The 21,187-nt window shown below is 49.1% G+C and overlaps 1 protein-coding gene across 1 annotated transcript; it reads right to left on the bottom strand.

Annotated features, from left to right (window-relative positions):
* Positions 1–1,438: 1,438 nt before the first annotated feature.
* Positions 1,439–19,006, bottom strand: LOC132390166 (natural killer cells antigen CD94-like). The gene is made up of 5 exons (XM_059962773.1): positions 18,844–19,006; positions 5,457–5,599; positions 3,831–3,895; positions 2,115–2,272; positions 1,439–1,542 (listed from the first exon to the last, which is right to left on the bottom strand). Exons 1-5 carry the CDS (start codon positions 19,004–19,006, stop codon positions 1,454–1,456), a joined length of 618 nt encoding a protein of 205 aa, XP_059818756.1. The 3' UTR covers positions 1,439–1,453.
* Positions 19,007–21,187: the final 2,181 nt, after the last annotated feature.

A 21,187-nucleotide genomic window follows, 5' to 3' on the forward strand; every position in this document is an offset into this window, starting at 1 on the left:
TCCTCGGCATTTACATCACCCAGGATCTAATGCGGACTGTACATAGCGGCTGTGCGGTGAATAATGAACAACAGCGCCTCTTACACCTCGGACAGTAGACGAAGTTTGGTATGGGTCCCCGAAACATTGGAACTTTCCACAGGGACACAATGGAGAGCATCCAGAGTGGATACATCACTGCCTGGTATGGGAATCTTATCCCCTCAATCGCAGGACTCTTCAGAGAGCGGTGTGGACAGCCCAGCGCATCTGTAGATGTGAACTTCCCAGGATTCAGAACTTTTACAGAGAGAGGTGTGTAAAAGGGGCGTGAAGGATTTTCGGGGTCCCGAGTCACCCCAGCAACCAACCGTTCCAGCTGCTAACATCTGAGATCGTGTAGCACAGCAAAAAAACACAGGACCAACATGATCCGTCTCAGCGCCTTCCGTCAGGCCGTCAGACTGATTCATTCACGCTGATACAACTGAATTTCTAAGTTATATTGACAGTCCTGTTGTACTTAATGTTTCTTAGAAATTGCTATAAATTGCACATTCCACGTTTAGACGTAACATAAAGATTTTATGACCCAATAGGCCAAATAGCTTAATTCTGCCTCTCTATCCTATGATCGGATTTCAAGATCCTGTGTTACTGTGTTTCAACATCTCGGATGATCTGCACTGGGCATGTAACCGCGAAGGAAGTATCTTCATCGGCAGGCATCTTGGATTCGGAACCTCCATTCCCCCGAGTGTGGTCAGCTGTTACCTTCCCTTTATGATTCAGACTGCCAGTTATTGCCTGTCAACATTCCTTCATGGAATGTCTGCGGTGACGGGCTCGCGCCGATCACTCAGTGCAAAACCGTAGGAGATCCGTTTCTATGACTACTGTTTGTGATTTTATCTTTGGATTTCATCACTGTGGTCTTGTTTATTTCGAGTCCGAACTGGAGTGTATTCTAGACTCTACTCGGCCCTTGCCTTCTCCACCATCCATATCTCTCTCGGGACAGAGGGGATTGCAAGGTTAGGGGTTTGAGGGGATGTGGTCTGTCATTCAAGACTCGCGAATTTCTCGGGATCTACTGTGGGGAGCGCTCTGACTTGTCGCATCGCCGCCTGGTGTGGAGGCTGCAACGCAGAGGGTCGCCAGAGGCTGCAGAAGGTTCCAGGCTCAGCCAACCCCATCACGGGCACAACCCTCCCCTCCATCGAGGACATGTTCAAGCAGGAATGCCTCGAGAAGACCGCATCCATCAGCGAGGACCCCCTCCCGCCGAGAAATGCTCTGTGCTCATCGGTACCATCGGGGAGGTGGTACAGGAGCCTGAAAACTCAGCAATTTACAAGCAGTTGCTGCCCCTCCGCCATCAGATTGCAAACGCTCCCTGAACACTGAAACACTCCCTCGGTATTCACCTTCATTGCAGTATTTATTAGTTTTCCCAATTCGCGTTAATTTTACATCATTGCAGCGTGCTGACGTCACGTTGAAGTTGTACATGACGTCGGTGAGACCCCGCTTGGAGGGCGGTGTTCAGTTCTGGTCTGCCTCCTGTACGAAAGATGACACGGATGTGGGAAGAGTGCAGGGGGAGATGAAGGAGGATGCTGCCGGGACTACAGGATCTGGATTATGGAGAGAAGGCAAGAAGGATGGGCTTTGTTCCTTGGAGCGTGGCTAGGAAGCCTGGAGAAGCACAGGTAGGGTGAATGCGCAGTGTCTTTTCCCCTAGGTTGGGGAATTGAGAGGCAGAGTCCTCAGAATTGAGAAAGAATGTGTGGAGAGAACGGAGAGAGGAGAGGCAGATAATGGGGTCTGAGGGGAAAGGGACGTGTTCAAAGGGAATGAATTAGGGAGAAGAAGGGGGAATTGAGAAAAGGAGCGGAAAGTGGGAGTAAATGGGGGGATGGGAAGAGTGGGGCAGAGAGGGGAGGTGTGGACCAAAGGAGAGAGGAAGAGTGGCGTGAGAGAACGGGGTTGCGAGTATTGGAGGAGTCTGAGCAGCGGAGGAGAGGGTGTGAGGGGATGAAAGGATGTGTGAGTAACAGTGCAGTAGATTGAATGGGGAGAAGTGGGATGTAGTCACTTGATTCAAATCGGCCCGACAGTCTGTTGACAGAGACCTTTGATCTCTTCAGGAATATCCTGGTATAAACGTGCCGACTTTTTACAGATGAATCTGTATGTACTGTTACAACTGTAGCTCTGTGAATGCAAGTTGCATTCTCTGCAGGTGTGCCATTTAAAGAACATCTTGTACAGAAGATCAGGGGACACAGTCCTATCAAAGAGAGGTAGACAATTTCAGAAACAGAAAAACAGTTCCAGCAAGTAACCGGAGACCGTCGCCAAACCAATCCCACGAATCTGAGCTCTCCCCACAGACTTCTGTCAGCCTCTGATCTAATCCCATGATACCGCGCTCTCCCCACAGACTTCTGTCAGCCTCTGAACTAATCTCATGATACCGTGCTCTCCCCACAGACTTCTGTCAGCCTCTGAACTAATCTCATGATACCGCGCTCTCCCCACAGCCCCTAGTCAGCCTCTGAACTACTCCCATGATACCGCGCTCTCCCCACAGCCCCTAGTCAGCCTCTGAACTAGTCTCATGATACCGCGCTCTCCCCACAGCCCCTAGTCAGCCTCTGAACTACTCCCATGATACCGCGCTCTCCCCACAGCCCCGAGTCAGCCTCTGAACTAACCTCATGATACAGTTCTCTGCCCACAGCCCCTAGTCAGCCTCTGAAATAATCCCATGGTACCGTACTATCCCCACAGTCCCTAGTCAGTCTCTGAACTAATCTCATGATACCGCGCTCTCCCCACAGCCACTTGTCAGCCTCTGAACTACTCCCATGATACCGCGCTCTCCCCACAGCCTTTTGTCAGCCACAAAATTAATCTCATGATACCGCACACTCCGCACGGACCCTCGTCAGCCTCTGATCTAATCTCATGATACAGCGCACTCCCCACAGCCCCTAGTCAGCTTCCGAACTAATCCCATGATACCACACTCTCCCCACAGTCCCTAGTCAGCCTCTAAACTAATCTCATACCGCACTCTCCCCACAGTCCCAGATCAGCCTCTGAACTACTCCCATGATACCGCGCTCTCCCCACAGCCCCTAGTCAGCCTCTGAACTAGTCTCATGATACCGCGCTCTCCCCACAGCCACTTGTCAGCCTCTGAACTACTCCCATGATACCGCGCTCTCCCCACAGCCTTTTGTCAGCCACAAAATTAATCTCATGATACCGCACACTCCGCACAGACCCTCGTCAGCCTCTGATCTAATCTCATGATACAGCGCACTCCCCACAGCCCCTAGTCAGCTTCCGAACTAATCCCATGATACCACACTCTCCCCACAGCCCCTAGACAGCCTCTAACCTAATCTCATGATACCGCGCTCTCCCCACAGCCCCTAGTCAGCCTCTAAACTAATCTCATACCGCACTCTCCCCACAGTCCCAGATCAGCCTCTGAACTAATCCCATGATACCGCGCTCTCCCCACAGCCGCATGTCGCCTCTGTACTTACCTCATGATACCGTGCTCTCCCCACAGCCCCTATTCAGCCTCTGAACTAATCTCATGATACCGCGGTCTCTCCACAGCCCCTACTCAGCCTCTGAACTAATCCCATGATACCGCGGGGCAGTTCCCAAATCAATCCCGACAACCCTGCATCCTTCAACAAGCTAGACCCACTGTTCCAGTCTTTGTCCGCGGCCCTCTGTCAGTTTCCAAAGGTAAATCCCACCCCTAATCACTCCCCACGGCCTCGTGCCGCTCCCACACCACGGACCTGTAACAGTCCAAACCTCACCCGTCTCTGCATTTTCCAATCCAGTAAGTTCTGAATCGAGTGACGATAGAGATGGACACAAAATCCTGTGAAATTAAATCCCTTCGATTAATGTGCATGCAACGTCCTGGGAAATGTTTCACTGCTAATGTAATGGTTTCTCTGTAGCAGCAGTGATTTTGTGTTATGACGAGAGATAACGGGGGTTTGGAATGTGCGGTGTCCCATGACTGGAGGTGTTTTCATTCCTATGAGCCCGAGAGCGAGGGATTTGCGGGCTTTTGTTCGGCGGAAGATGGAGAAAGAAGATGTCAGAACGGGGTAATCGTAGACTGCAGGCCAGAGCGGACTTGGAATGGGGCCGAGAGTCGACCACGCCCGGGGGAAATCGATGGAGAACGGACGGACGGGAAAACAGTGAGCTCCCAGGAGCGCATTAGACTGTTTCGTTAAAATGAGTCCAATTTCCCTTTGTTTTCTGCACTGACCCTGCAGTCAAATGAAGAATCATAAAGCCCAGTCGTTTAATTGCAAATGGTGAACTGCTCGTTATTTCATGGGATTGATTTGTAACCGGGCAACACATCCACACAAACGTGATTTCTCAGTTTGACCGGGCCGGAGGCAATATCGTCCCACGACCCTCAAAGGCATACTGGTCGAACCTGTCTCCAAGTCTGACCACGGGAAACGTGAAGAGATGGGACACAGATGAATTCTGAGATGTGACGGTGTGGAGGGAAATTCACTCTATGTCTGACCCCGGGAGTGTGTGATGGGACGCTGCAGAGGGAAATTCACTCTGTGTCTGACCCCGGGAGTGTGTGATGGGACGCTGTAGAGGGAGATTGACTCTGTGTCTGACCCCAGAAGCGTGGGATTGGACGGTGTGTAGGGAGCTTCACTCTGTGTATCACCTCGGGTGTGTATGCTGGGACGCTGTGGAGGGAGATGCTCTCTGTGTATGACCCCCTGAGAGTCTGATGTAACGGTGTGGAGGGAGATTCACTCTGTTTCTAACCCCGGGAGTGTGTGATGGGACGCTGTGTGGGGAGATGCACTCTGTGTCTGAACCCGGGAGTCTGTGATGGAACGGTGTGGAGTGAGATTCACTCTGTGTCTGACCCCGGGAGTGTGAGATGGGACGGTGTGGAGGGAGATTCACTCTGTGTCTAACCCCGGGAGTGTGCGATGAGACAATGTGGAGGGAGATTCACTCTGTCTCTGATACCGGTAATGTGTGATGGGACGGTGTGGAGGGGATTCACTCTGTGTCTGACCCCCTGAGTGTCTGATGTGACGGTGTGGGGGAGATTCACTCTGTTTCTAACCCCGGGAGTGTGTGATGGGACGCTGTGTCGAGAGATTCACTCTGTGTCTGAACCCGGGAGTCTGTGATGGGACGGTGTAGAGGGAGATTCACTCTCTGTCTGAACCAGGGAGTGTGTGATGGGACGATGTGGAGTGAGATTCACTCTGTGTCTAACCGCGGGAGTGTGAGGTGGGACGGTGTGGAGGGAGATTCACTCTGTGTCTGACCCCGGGAGTGTGCGATGGGACGGTGTGGAGGGAGATTCACTGTGTCTAACCCCTGGAGTCTGCTATGGGGCGGTGTGGAATAATTCGATCTATTCGGGAGACAGTTACCTCTTCCTCGGGTGAATTTATTTCGAGGAGCCTTGCATCAAGGTTCGAACAGTGTTCCCTCGCTCCATTATAAGGCTTCTCCAAGGAAGATATGAAATAACACCGATTCTCGTTTTCGATCCAGTTCGGAGGACATGTCTGCTCTGCAAATCAGTAACAAAAAATAAATAAAAGAACTGTATCTCCCTCCCTAACAGCCATTGCAAAATGTCAAACTCCCTCCACAACTTCCCATCCCGGATTCAGACAGCAGGTGTCGCTGCTTTCAGTCCTTCCCATCACAGACACCTGGGGTCAGATACAGAGTGAAACTCCCTCCAGACCGTCCCATCAAACACTGCGGGAGCGGACAAACACAGAATGGAACTCCCTCCAGAATACCCCAATACTCCCGTCCGTGATCAGATCGAAAATGAATCACTCTCTGCTTCATCCCGCAGCACACTCCCGTTGTCAGGCACAGAATGATACTCCTTCTAGCCGGTGACATCACACAACACAAGGGGTCAGAAAACGACAGGCAGCCGCTCCGCACCGTCCTGTCACGGAGTTATCTGACACAGAGCGGAACACCAACCAGGCACGCGTCACCGTTCCCGGTGTCAGACAAACACATAACGCCCCCCGCCCCCACCAAAGGCACTCACCCACCCTCCCATTCCGCAATAGCTTCTCATCACAGGTAACTGTGTCAAACACAGAGTCCCATCATATACACACGGGGTGAGACACCGATTTAAGACACCTTCTGATCACACATTAACACCGTCAGACGCAGACTGAATCTCTCTCTCCACGGACCCATCACACACTTCAGGCTTCTGACGTGGGGAGAAGCTCCCTGCACACCCAGTTTATACGCTTCAGGTGTCAGAAGTGTGGTGAAGCTCCCTTCCCCACTGACCCATCACACACTCCGGCAGTGAGACACACAGTTTTTCTCCCTTTAATAAACCTCGTCACGCACTGCCTGGGTCAGACACGGAGTGGATCTCTCCCTCCGTGGCTTCATCACACCCTCCAGCGTTCAAACCTGTAGTTAAAATTCCTGCACACCGTCCCGTCACACATTTCCGGGGTCAGATTCTCCCTGTTACTCTTTTCAAACAGTGCAGTCTCATCGCACACTCCTGGGATCAGGTACAGAGTGAGTCTCCCTCCACATCGCCCCTCACTCACTCCCTGGGTAACACACAGAATGAAGTTCCCTTTACACCGTCCCATTACTCACTCCCGGATTCAGACACAGAGTGAAGCCCCCCTCTGCACTGTTTCGTCACGCTCTCCCAGCTTCAGATTGAAGCTCTCACTCCACGTTGCCATAACACACTTCAGGGGTCAGACATGGGGTGAATCTCTCTGGGCAGTGTCCCATCACACAATCCCGCTGTCAGACACAGAGTGAAGATGGATCCACACTGTCCCATCAGACATTCCCGGAGTAAGTCATAGAGTGAATCTGTAATGTTACGTCTCACAATCCCGTGCTCAGACACAGAATGAACCCACCTCCACAACGTCCCATCACACTCTCGTGGATTCAGTGATAGAGTGAAACTTACTACACACAGCCCCATCACGTACTCACTGGGTCAAACACAGAGTGAATAACCTTCCATACCATCATTTCATACACTGCCAATGCCAAGTACAGAGTGACGCTTCCTCGCTCCATGCCTGCCCTGTGATGAGGAGCGGGTGAAAGAGGGGGATCGTGCCTCACCTCTTCTGCTGGTCAACAATTCACAGATTTGAGCCTTGGTTTCGTTGACAGATCTGTACTTCGTTTCCATCTCAGTGAACTGGTGACCGAGATCGCTGTGCCTTCGTTTAAGATCGGAGAGATTAAAGTTGAGCGCAGAGAGATTGTTGAGACACATTCTCTGGGTGAGATCCAAGTGGGAAATTTCCGATATCTTGGATTGAAGGGTTGAGTTTAATTCATTGCAGTTTTGGTCGGTGGTGATCTCTGACTGACGAATCTGTGATACTGAGAGAGATGGTGAAGGATGTTTAGAGTTTATAGTCACACGTGACTCAGCGTCACACTGAGGAGCGGGTCACAGAGAGTGTGGTGTCAGTGTCACGGTGAACGGTGTCACAGTGAAGGATGCGCTGGTGGAACAGTGAGAGGCGTCGGCGCCACCTGAGGGGTTATCAATATCATGGTGAAGGTTGTCTTGTTGTTACAGTGGGTCTGTGTCAGTATCGTAGTGATAATCGATTCCCTGTCTCAGCTTGGAGCATGTCCGAGTTGCTGTGAGGAACGTGTCTGTGTCAGTGTGATAGGAGTTTCTGTGCCCATGCGAGAGGGGTACCGGGTCACAATGAAGTGTATGTCGATGACAAGGCGAGGAAAATGTCAGAGTGAGGGAACTGCTGGAGTGAGGTGTCTGGCAGTGTCACGGTGTGTGGAGTATCGGTGTAATGTGTGGGCGCTGGTCTCATTGTGATGAGTGTGTCTGTGTCACCGTGAGAGGCATGTCATAACCACGGTGTGTGTCCGATTGTCACCCTGAGGTGTGTGTCATTGTGATTGAGAGGACTAAATCACTGTCATTGGGAATTTATGAGTCGGTATCACGGTAAAGGTCTTGCCTATGTCAGGGTGAGGTGTTTGCAATTGCCTCAAAGTTAATTTAGATTTGATTTTAACTCGTGGACTGATAGTCGACATTGGCGTTGGGTCCGGTTCATCTCCTGATTTTCTTCCCAAAGGAGTTTGTAGCTTCGGTCAGAGGTGATCTGAGATGGTGAAGGGTGTTTGGCGTTTATAGTGCGTCAGCGTCAGCGTCAAGCTACTGAGCGGGTCACGGAGAGTGGTGCGTCAGGGTCACGATGAAGGGTGCGGTGGCACTGCGAGGGCCGTTGGCACCACCGTGAGCTACGTGTCTGAGAGAATATATTAGGTTACGAGAGAGGTTTTTGTTGGTCTCACGATGGGGGTTGCGTCACTATCGCAGTGATAGTTGATTCCCGTCACAGCGAATCGGTGCTTCAGTGAAAGACGTGTAAATGTCATTGTGATAGGTGTTTCTGGGTCCATGTGAGAGGTGTACCGGGTCACATTGCGGTGTATCTCTATGCCACGCTGAGAGATATATCGGGGTCACAGTGCAAGGATTGACGGTGTTGCAGGGAGAGACTCGTCGGTGTCATAGAGTTTGGTGAATTGGTGTGACATTAGGAAAAATGTTTCACCTCCACACGTCCCATCACACTCTACTGGATCCGGTGATAGTGTGAAACTACCACCACGCAGCCCCATCACACACTCACTGGGTCAAACACAGAGTGAATCTCCCTCCATACCATCTCTTCACACACTCCCGATGACAAGCACAGAGTGCCGCTTCCTCTCTCCATGCCTGCCCTATGATGAGGAGCGGGTGAAAGAGGGGGATGATGCCTCACCTCTTCTGCTGGTCAACAATTCACAGATCTGAGCCTTGGTTTCGTTGACAAATCTGTACTTCGTTTCCATCTCAGTGAACTGGTGACGGAGATCGCTGTTCATTCGTTTAAGTTCGGACAGATTAGAGTTGAGCGCAGAGAGATTCTTGAGACAGGTTCTCTGGGAGAGATCCAGTTGGGAATTCCCCGTTATCTTGGACTGAAGGGTTGAGTTTAACTCCTTGCAGTTTCGGTCGGAGGTGATCTCTGACTGACGAATCTGTGATACTGAGAGAGATGGTGAAGGATGTATAGCGTTTGCAGTGACACGTGAGTCAGCGTCACACTACATTGTGATTGGTGTTTCAGGGTCCATGTGAGAGGTGTAACGGGTCACATCGCGGTGTATCTCTAAGTCACGCTGAGACATATGTCGGGGTCACAGTGCCGGGTTTCACGGTGTTGCAGTGAGAGAAGCGACTGTGTCATAGTGTTTGGTGAATCGGTGTGACATTAGGAAAAATGTCGATGTCACGGTGAGTGTTGTGTCTTTGTGACGATGAGGGTTAAATCGGTGTTTCGGTAGAGTGGCTTTTGCTGTCCTGAGAAGTGATGAGTCGGTTTGAAAGTGATGAACGTGTCTGCGTCACAGTGAGGGACACTTCAGCACCACGTCGGGAGGCGTATCAGCGTTACGTTGAATCGTACTTCCGTTAGGTTGTGTTGTTGGCATCAGGTTGAGGGATATATCGGTAAAATGTTGAGGGATGTGTTGGTGGGGGCTGTGTCGGTGACACGGTGAGGCCTGAGTCGTAGTCATTCAGAGAGACCCGCCAGTGCCACAGTGAGGTGTGTGTTGACATCACTGTGAAGGGGCTTCCGGGAAATGTTGGGAATGTGTCGCTGTTACAGTGGCCATTTTTATTCTCTGCGGTTTGGTCGTTGCGACCGAATTGAAACTCACCATGAATCCTCCAGCAGATACCTGTGATAAGGAGGGTCGCTGTTAAGACGCAGATTAGCCATATGCTTGGGTCTGATCGGTCTGTCCTTGTATGCCGCTCACTGCCCATGCTGTCTGTGGAAAAATCGTTCCTTGTCTTTGTCAATCCACCGTAATATTCCTTGATCTACCCCCCCCCCCCCCCGCTCCTCTCACCCTTTGAGTTCAATTCACTCTCGTTTGCTCATGCAGAGCAGTGAGCGTAAATCACAGAACAGAACAGACCATTCGGCCCGGAATATTTGCTATATCAGTTATACTTCATGCCTAAATTCTTCTTGCCTACACAATGCTATTCTCCCTCCAAAACCTGCACATCCACGTGTTTGTCAATGAGCCAATTAAACGAATTTATCTATTTGCCTCCACCATCACACCTGGAGGCACATTCCAGTCACTGACGCTCCCTGTGTAAACAAAACCTTGCTCTGCACCTCTTCTGAATAGATACCCCCTCTCCCCTTCCACTCCGTGATATTAGAGATTTCTCTCTGGGGGAGAACTGCCCCAGTTGCCTGGTCTTTCTCTGTCTGTCCTCATGATAGAGACCTGCATCAACTCTCCCCTCAGCCTGAGATACATATGAAATACATACCTATCGCATGAATGTATTTTACTGATATTCTACATCCACTTGCTGTCTTTCGATCTTCTACATGTTAACTGTGTTTTGTGCCGTGCGTGACCTTTGCTTTTGTGTTTGGCACCTTTGTCCTTCGGTAACGCAGACTCGTTTGGCTGTATTCATGGGCGTTCATGCATTTTTCAATTGCGATGCAACTTCTATTGGATTGAACCCGTCTCTTCTGTACCGGTTTCACCTTCTTTGGAAAGAATCCCAAAGAAACAAATATCCGAAGCCCCCTTCACTACGGATCGCCTCATCCTCTCCACCCTGCTTCCATTCTGACTCAGAGAACCATGCTCAGCGCCAGAGACCTGACCGTTGAGACTTCCCTCACTGGTCTTACCGCGAATCGCTGTCTTTTAATGTGCACTCGTCCACCCGTGTGTGTGACATTTACCTGGCTCCTGATCCCTGCTTGGAGACGCCAAAACCATGTGTCTGTCTGACTCAAAGGGGTACTCAGAGGGTAACTCCATACAATCCTATCTACCCTCCCGGAGTCAGACACCGAGAGAGGCTCCCTACACAACGATCCACCTCACAATTCCCTGATCAGGCATGGAGTGCCGCTCCTTCTAAATTGTCCTGTCACTCACTCCCGGGGTCAGACACAGAGAGAAGCCCGCTCTTCCCCGTCCCAAAGCTCACTCCCGGAGTCAGAGAAGAAATGAAGCTTCCTACTGTCTCATCGCACATAACGGGAGTTAGACATCGAGGGAAACTCCCTCTACACAGTCGCGTCACGCATTGTCAGGGTTCAGCCATAAAGAGAAGCTCAATCCACACCTTCTCATATCACGCTTTTAGATTCAGATGATTTGTGAAGCTCCCCTCCCTGGAATCAATTGAGCCACAGAACCGACTCAGAACCGAGAGTGAGAATCTGTGGAAGGGGACAGGTGTGAGCTGTAAATGTGGAGGTATCTAGCGGTGGAGTTGGTCAGGGAGATGCGGAAGAGCGCAGTGGATTTAGGGCGTGATGGAGACATGGAGGTGCACAGAGGAGGACCTGTGTAACGGATATCCGAGGTGTTTTTGAGGGGAAGTTGATAATGGAGGTGGGGAGGATGTGTAAGTATTACGTTGCCGGACGTGTCCGTGTATCATTATCACGATGAAGAAAGCGTCGAGCACAGCGGAGAAGTGCGTTAGTGTCACCGTAAGGCGGTTTCTGAGCCCCGTTGAGGCGGTTGCGCCCTGTCCTGTTCACAGAGTGTGTACCCCCGACACCGATTGTACACCAAATCCCTCTCTCCTTCAACACTTCCCACTATTCTCATTATACTCCGCTCCCTTCTACACTGAGTTTAAAGAGGGCCTGGGCTCCAAATTACTAAATACACCATTGCCAGAACACAGCTTGTCCAAACCCACATGCAGCAGATCCTTTCTATTCCCAGCAATATTAGCCTGTCGCCAGTTTAGAACTGAAACCCGGGAACCGGTCCTATCCTTTTCATATCTACCCTGAAACTAATGGGATTACAAATCACGAGATACAAAGTGTGTCCCTGCACGAGCCTCTGAGACCTGACTTGTCTCATTCCGTAGTAGGAGATCATGGGACTTTAACGTACTGATAATCACGATCATATGTTTCCTGCGACCGTCTGCCATCTCTCTACAGGTTTGTTTATCCGAATCCAGCGGACTGTTACCCGGTCTATAACATGAATATGGCCGGACATTGTTATTCCACATTTCCACCCATAAAGCCTCACTTAGACGAGTTGACTTGTCTGTTCTGAATGTGCACTGCGGTGACAATTTCTCGGTAAAGCAAAATCAACATTCCTCTATTAATTCCTTATGTCAGAGAACCCTCTCTATATATAACCATATAACAATGACAGCACGGAAATAGGCCATCTCGGCCCTTATAGTCCGTACCAAACCCTTACGCTCACCTAGTCCCACCAACCTGCACTCAGCCCACAAACCCCCATTCCTTTCCTGTCCATATTCCTATCCATTTTTTAAATGACAAAATCGAAACTGCCTCTACTGCTTCTACTTGAAGCTCGTTCCACACAGCTACCACTCCCTGAGTAAAGAAGATCCCCCTCGTGTTACCCATGAATTTTTGCCCAGTAACTCTCAATTCATGTCCTCTTGTATGAATCTTCCCTACTCTCAATGGAAAAAGCCTGTCCACATCAACTCTATCTATCACCCTCATAATTTTAAGTATCTCTCTTCCCCCCTCAATCTCTTGAGAATAAAGACCTAACATGTTCAACATTTCTCTGTAACTTAGGTGCTAAGACCCAGATAACATTATAGTAAATCTCCGCTGTACTCTCTGTTAGTTGTTGGCATCATTTCTATATTTCCGTGACCAGACCTGTACTCAATGCTCTAAATTTGGCCTCACCAATGCTTTAAACAATTTTAACATTTCATCCCAACTCAATGCTCTGAGTTATAAAGGCCAGCATGCCAAAAGTTTTCTTCATCACACTGTCCACGTGAGATTCCACCTTCAGGGAACTATGCACAATTATTCCTAGATCACTCTGGTCTACTTCATTCCTCAATGCCCTACCATTTACCATGTATGTCCTATTTTGATTAGTCCCACCAAAATGTTGCTCCTCACACCTATCAGCTTTAAACTCTATCTGCCATCTTTCAGCCTCCTCTTCCAACTGGCCTAAGTCTCTTTGAAAACCTACTTCATTATCCACAGCGCCACCTATCTTAGTATCATCTGCATACTTTCTAAGCCAATTTAGCAAACCAACATCCAGATCATTAATGTATATGCCAAACAACATTGGACCCAATACAGATCCCTGAGGCACACCACTAGTCATTGTTCACCAATCTGACAAACAGTTATCCACCCCTACTCTCTGGCATATCCAATCCAGCCACAGTTGAATCCATTTTACAACTTCAATATTAATAACTAACGATTGAACCTTCCACATTAACCGTTCGTGTGGATCCTTGTCAAAGTCCTCATTGAAGACCATATGAACAACATCCACTGCTTTACCCTCGTCAACTTTCCAAGTTACCTCTTTTTAAAAAATCTATAATATTTGTTAAATATGACCTTCCACGCACAAATCCATGTTGACTGCTCCGAATCAGACCCAGTCTATCCAGAAAATTATATATACGATCTCTGAGAATACTTTCAATAATTTACCCACATGGGACGTCAAACATACAGGCAGATAATTGCTAGGTTTACTCTTAGAACTCTTTTTAAACAATGAAAAGAAGTTGTACAAAATCTCTCCCATCTCTTTTGGCTCCACACATAGCTGTCCACTATGATTCACAAAGGGACCAATTTGATCCCTCACTATCCTTTTGCTATTAATATAACTGTTGAATCCCTTTGGATTTATTTTCACCTTACTTGCCAAAACAGCCTCGTATCTCCTTATTAGCTGTTCGAATGTCTTCCTTAAGAGTCTGTCTACATTCTTTGTATTCCCTGAGCACCTCATTTACTCCATGTTGCCTATAATTATTGTAGATCTCACTCTGTTTCTGAACCATGTTTCCAATATCTCTTGAAAACCATGAATCTCTCAAACGTTTATCCTTTCCTTTCAACCAAACAGGAACGTAAAGATTACATACCCTCAAAATCTCACCGTTAAATGCCCAACATTTCTCTACTACCCAATAAAACAAATTGTCCAAATCCACTCCTTCTAAATCCTTTCCCATCTCCTGAAAGACTTTCTCCAATCAGAAATCTCAACCCTGGGTCGTCCTATCATTCTCTAGAATTATATTCAAACTAATGATATTGTGACCTTTCGTGTCGAAGTGCTCGCCAACACATACCTCCCTCACCTGAACTATCCTATTCCGTAACAGGAAATCCAACATTGCCCCTTCTCTAGTTGTACCTTCATATATTGCTACAAAAAACTATACTGCATACAGCCTCTGGTGGACTCTTTATACCTGAGTCTTCCCCTTCCCCCTCCTAACCATGACCCAACTGTCTACCTCCAGTGGCACCGGAGAGAGAATCTGCCTGTAACTCCTACCACATGAGCTGCATCTCGGCGCACCTGGCGCAGATGTGGACGTCCGGGATGCTAGGAGACTCCAGGACCTCCCACATCCGACACCGAGAACAACAAGCTGCCCTCACACTCATACTTCCCACGTCCCTCAAATATCATGAAAAACTGAAACCTAAACCTACCTTGTCTCGCCCGTTTCCGCCCAAGCCCGTTGAGCCAAACCCTTAGGCCTTCACTCTACACCCAACTCACTCCACGGCCCGCAAACGACGCTGCCCACTGTCGAAGGCTTTGTCCTTTTCTAAATCTACCCGCTTCACTGCCGTCGTCTCACGCCTGCGCAGTCCTGCCTCTGTTAACTCCAAGAAGAAGAAGAAAAAAATTCAAAGTGAGTCCTTCCACTGTTTCAAGTCTAAACATTGGGAAACCCGAAATATCCTGCAGTCATGCTTGCTCCTCCTACAAGCGATTCTGAAATGTCTACAATATCATAATTCATTGTTCACAACCGCCTTTCTTTAAAGCTTCCCGCATTCACATATACGCGGCTCAGGACACTAGTCGCAACATGCTCAGCCTTTTGATTGGAGCCGGTTTCTGAGGTCTTTACAACATCAGGCCCCATAACGACTCTGCTATCTGCGCTGGATCTCTGAATCCCATCCCCCTGAGTTTAACAACTCTCCCCAAAAGCATCATGCACTGTTCTGGCAAACCTTCCTGCTGAAATATCAGCTCCCCTTCAGACTGGGTGTAAACGGTCCTCCATCTCTTCTGTACAAATCCCATCTTCCGTGGAAAAAAACACAACGATGCCAGATTTTGAAGCCATCCTTACTATACCAGCTCTTGGGACACGTGTATGGTTCCTATGTCTCGCCTCCCTGGGCCGGTGGTGGTCCTGTCCTTTAATTTAATAGCTAAATCCCTGACGTCACTGTGCTGAACCACCTTCCCGTACATCCCGATTTCATTGGTACCGATATGGACCAGGACATTGTGCTGCTCACTCAACCACTTAAGAATCACAGAGAAGGAAGGCTGTGCTGAGGGCAGAGGAAGGGGAGGAGAGTGGAGGCCACAGAAAGGGTTTCCAGTTTGCTGACTTTGCAGCAGAACGTGTGAGTTACCATTGTCTTGCTCTCCAACTCAGATTGGAGTCTGTTTGAACGCCGAATTTCTTTGACCTACGAAACTGAGTCAGAGGCAGAGCGAGTGTCCTGGGAACATTCCCGGGATCTGACACAGACTGCAGCTCCCTCCAAACCGTCCCATCACATACCCTCGCGGTCAGACAGTGAAGCTCCCTCCACACCGCCCCATCACACACTTCCAGGGTCAGGCAACCAGCGAAGCCACCTAAACATTATCCGATCACAATCCCGGGGTCAGACATGTGAATAACTCCTGCACATCACAGCACATTCTAATGGAGTCATAAAATTTGGGCATCCCGCTCCCCCCTCCGTTCTCCCCACTCACCAATACCCTGCATTTTGGCCTTCCGGTAGTCTAGAGTCGTGTGTGTCTCTCGGTGATGGTGTGTGCGTGTGACCAGATGGCGTGCTGCGAAAAGAGGAAGGAAGGGGAGGACAGAGGAGGCCAGGGAAAGGGTGCTGAGATTGCAGGCACTGATGCAAGTGGTGTGGAATCACATGACCGCCTTGTGCATACAGAATTGTGGAGGGGCTCAGATCCTAATGATAGATATCCAGTGGAAGGGGGAGGTGTAACGTCAGACGTCATCTCTACCTCATAGACCCCACCATTTCCTGAGACACAGAGTGGGGAGCGGGGAGCGACGTAGATGGGGAACGATTAATAGACGGACTGTTTCACGGAGACGGGCCGGGGAGCAGGGATGATGGAGACGACGAAATGTGTAGGAGACGGAGTGGCTCAGGGAGACGGTGCAGCTTGTAAGGGAGAGATGGATGACGGAAACGGGAGTGGTGTACTGGAGACAGTGTGTGACGGCGAGGTGGAGTATTGTAGGAGAAGTAGTGTCTGACGGAGTCGAGAATTATTCTGGAGAAGGTGGTTGTTATTTATACGGGGAGGAGAGTTTCAGAGTTACAGTGCAGGGCGTGAACCTGCTGAGTGATGAACTGTCTGTGGTAACATCAGACTGCTCCGCTCCTGAGAAAAGGAACCAGAATGTTCCAACCTGTACTGATAGATTATTTCGCTCTAATCCAGGCAGCTTCCCAGTGAAACCCTTCTGTATCTCTCGAAAGTCCCCTACACTGTTCCTGTAACTAGGCGACCTTACCGTCCCATCACACACTCCCGGGGTCAGTCACAGAGTGACTCTCCCTCCACACCATCCCATCAGAGACTCCCGGGGTCAGACACAGAGAGAATCCACCTCCACAACATCCCATCACACACTCCCGGGGTCAGACACAGAGCGAATCTCCCTCCACACCTTCCGATCACACACTCCCGGGGTCAGACACAGAGTGAATCTCCCTCCACTACATCCCATCACACACTCCCGCGGTCAGACACAGAGTGAATCTCCCTCCACACCGTCCCATCACACACTCCCGGGGTCAGACACAGAGTGAATCTCCCTCCACACCGTCCCATCACACACTCCCAGGGTCAGACACAGAGTGAATCTCCCTCCACAACATCCCATCACACACTCCCGGGGTCAGACACAGAGTGAATCTCCCTCCACACCTTCCGATCACACACTCCCGGGGTCAGACACAGAGTGAATCTCCCTCCACTACATCCCATCACACACTCCCAGGGTCAGACACAGAGTGAATCTCCCTCCACTACATCCCATCACACACTCCCAGGGTCAGACACAGAGTGAATCTCCCTCCACACCGTCCCATCACACACTCCCGGGGTCAGACACATAGTAAAGCTCCCTCTACACCGTCCTGTTGTTTCACTTTGTTTGCCACCGAAATGCATACAATTCCTGAGCGGTTGGGTCAAAGTTTTAAGATGCCTTGATGATGGTAGAAGAGGTTGTCGGAGAAATGTTTTTCACACAGAGAGTGTGGGTTGCCACAGAGCGAGAATGTACTTTCTGTTGTGGTGTTCGTGGTGGATTCAATGGGGTCTTTTAAGAGACTCTTAGATAGTAACTTTGTTCTATTATTTTGATAATAAAATTGACTCCTACGCCTATTTTCGTTTCTTCTGCAAACTTTGCCACAAATACGTCTATTCCACTCAATCATTGACAAATAATGTGAGAGTTAGCGGTCCCAACACTGACCCCTGAGAAACACCGCTAGTCACCGGCAGCCAACCAGAGAAGGCCTCTTTTATTCATACTCGTTGACACCTGCCTGTCGGCCATTCCTGTCTCCATGCCGGTGCCTTTCCTGTAAAGGCACAGGATTTTATCTTGTTAAGTAGACTCTTTTTTGGCACTTTACCAAATGCGTTCCTGAAGTCCAGTAAATGACATCCCCTGCCTGCCCTTTGCCCGCCCTGCCGGTTACTTCCTCAAGAACTCTTAACAGATTTGTCAGCATTATTTTCCATGACGGAAACTAAGCTGACTTTGACAAATTTTATCATGAGTGCACAAGGGCCTCACAACTTGAACCTTATTAATAGACTCCAAAACCTTCCCAGCCACGGAAGTTATGCTAATTGGTTTATAATATTCTTTAGAAACATAGAAGCATAGAAAACTTACTGCAAAATACAGGCCCTTCGGCTCAAAAGCTGTGCCGAACATTTTCCTATCTAATAAACTACTAAGCTTACATATAGACCTCTGTCATTCTAGTTCCAGATAAACAGAAACAGATAAAAATAAATTGTGATAGATAAGATAGAGGAAGGTAAGTTGTTTGCACTATTAAAAATGACCTGGATGAGGATGTGCAGGGACGGGTGAGCATGTTTGCTAATGACAGGAAGGTTGGAGGTGTTGTGGATAGTATGGATGGCTGTCAGAGCTTACAGCGTGATATTAAGGGGATGCAAAATTGGGCTCAGAAGCGGCAGATAGAGTTCAACCCAGATCAAGTGTGAAGTGGTTCATTCAGTTAGGTCAAATATGATGGCAGAATATAGTAATAATGGTAAGATTCTCGGTATTGTCCCCATGTTATAGTTTCATCTAATGGAAAAACACAGAAAACATAGGAAGAAAACAACAGCATAATACAGGCAGGTTGCGCCGAATAAATTATAAATTTATTACTATTAGTTACTAGATTTACCTATAGCGCTCTATCTTTCTAATCTCCATGTAACTATCCAAACGTCTCTGAAAAGACACTATCGAGTCCGCTTCCACCATCTTCCCCGGCAGCTCATTCGAAGCAATCAACAGTCTCTGAGAAACAAGCTTATCCCGGACATCTCCTCTGCACCTCAAACCTGAGTCCTCCGGTGGCAACGACTTCAGCCCTGGGGAACAGTCCTGACAATCCACACCATCAATGCTTCTCAACATCGTGTGCACCTCTATCAGGCCGCCACTCTTCCTCCGCAACTCCAAGGAGAAATCGACGATTTCACTCACCCTGCTCTCATAATGCATGCTGCCCAATCCAGGCTAAATCCTTATAAATCTCCTCCGCACCCTTTCTCTGGCTTCGACACCCTCCCTGTAGTGAGTTGACCAGAACTGAGCACAGTGCTGCAACATTATCTCTCATCTCCTAAAATCAGTTCCTCTGCACCATTTCTATGGTTTCCTTGTCCTTGCTGTAGTGAGGCGACCAGAACTGAGCACGGTCACAAAGTGGAGCCTGACCAGGGTCCGATATAGCTGCAACATTATCTCTCGGCACCTACATTCAATTCCACGATTGATGAAGGCTAATACCAAATACGGCACTCTCAACGGCACAGCTGCATTGGGCGTCCTATGGACTCGGAACCTAACATCCCTCGGAACCTCCACACTGCCAAGAGTCTTACCGTTAATACTATATTCTGCCAATATATTTAACCTACCAAACTGAACCATCTCACACTTAACTGGGTTAAACACCATCTCCTAATTCTGAGCCCAGTTTTGCATCATATCAATGTCCCGCTATAACATCTGACAGCCCTCCACAGTATCCTCAACGTCTCTACCTATTGTGTCATAATGTGGAGGTCATAGTCCATCAGCAAACTTACTAAAACATCCCTCCACTTCCTCATCCAGGTTATTTATAAAAATAACGAAGAGTATGGGTTCCAGAACAGATCACTGAGGCACTCCACAGCAACAGTTTCTAACGCCCAACCAGAAGGAAGGAGGTACAAGAGCCTCGGGCCTCTCGCAACAACGTTCTGGAACAGATATTCCCTCTCAACCATCGGTAGGGAGGTACAGGAGCATCAGGACCAACACCAACAGGTGCAGGATCAGTTTGTACCCCTGAACCATAAGGAAGGAGGTACAGGAGCCTCAGGACCCACATCACTGCGTTCGAAAACAATTTATGGCCCCTCAACCAGCAGGAAGGGTGTCCAGGAACCTGATGGCCGACATCACCAGGTTGAGGAACAGCTTTTAGACCTCAAACATCAGGAAGGGGCTGCAGGTGCCACAAAACCAACATCACCATGCTCATGAACAGTGCTTTCTCCTCAGCCATCGGGAAGGAGGTACAGGAGTCTCAGGACCAACAGCAGTTTCAGGAATAATTATTTCCACTCAAGCAGCAGGAACGGGGTCCAGGAGCATCAGACCTCATACCACCAGTTTCAGGAGTTGTTACTAACCCTCAACTAACGGAAAGGAGCTACAGGAGCGTCTGGACACACGACACCAGGTTCAGCAGCAGATATTACTCCGCAACAATCAGGTAGAAGGTACTGAATTCTCGGCTTGCTCTCTGCCGGGTTCAGGGATAGTTATTAACCCTCAACCATCATGAAGAATGTACAAGAGCCTTGGGACCCACACCAGCACGTTAAGTAAAAGTTACCACCATTCAGCCATCGGGTAGGGGCCTCAGGACGCCAACCACGAGGTTCAGGAACAGTTATTACCTTCAACGATCGGGAAGTGAGTTACAGTAAACTCAGGACCCGCGCCACCAGGTTCAGGAACAGTTATTCCCCCTTTACTATCCGGAAGAAGGTACAGAAGCTTCAGCTGGCTCTCCACCAGATTCAAGAACAGTTACTACTCCTCAAACATAAGGAAGAAGGTACAGAATCCTCTGGACTCACACCATCAGTTTCAGCAACAGTATTAACCATCAACCATCAGGAAGGAGTCTCAGGACAGACACAACCAGGTTGAGCAACAGTTATTATCTTTCAGCCATCAGGTGGAAGATATACGATTGTCAGGTCGCTCTCCACCAGGTTCAGCGACAGGTATTAATTCTCAGCCCTCAGGAAGGAGGTACAGTAGCCTCAGGACCCACACCACCAGGTTCAGGAACAGTTGCTACCCTTCAATCATTAGGAGGGAAGTACAGGAGCCTCAGGACACACACCACCAGGGTCAGCAACAGTTATTACCCCACTACTATCAGGTTGAAGGTCCAGGATACTCGGCTCGCTCCCACCAGGTTCAAGAACAGTTGTTCTCCCTCAATAATCAAGAAGAAAATACTGTAGCTTCAGGACCCACCAGCAAGTAGGGAAGCAGATATTTTTCCTCAACCATGACGGAAGGTGGACTCACAACACCACTTTCGGGAACAGTTACGACCCCTCAACAATCAGGCTCTTGAATCAGAGATGTAACCTTACTGAACTTTACCTGTTC

Source organism: Hypanus sabinus, unplaced genomic scaffold, assembly GCF_030144855.1.
Source record: "Hypanus sabinus isolate sHypSab1 unplaced genomic scaffold, sHypSab1.hap1 scaffold_798, whole genome shotgun sequence".
Lineage (NCBI taxonomy): Eukaryota > Metazoa > Chordata > Chondrichthyes > Myliobatiformes > Dasyatidae > Hypanus > Hypanus sabinus.

Excerpts from the sequence above, each read along its gene's own strand:
- LOC132390166 (XM_059962773.1), bottom strand. The coding sequence starts at position 19,006 with ATGCATTATGAGAGCAGGGTGAGTGAAATCGTCGATTTCTCCTTGGAG. Across the intron at positions 3,896-5,456 it reads TAAATTCACCCGAGGAAGAG|GATTTTGTGTCCATCTCTAT; the intron begins GTAACTGTCTCC and ends TTAATTTCACAG. Across the intron at positions 2,273-3,830 it reads ATTGGAAAATGCAGAGACGG|GACTGTGTCCCCTGATCTTC; the intron begins GTGAGGTTTGGA and ends TCTCTTTGATAG.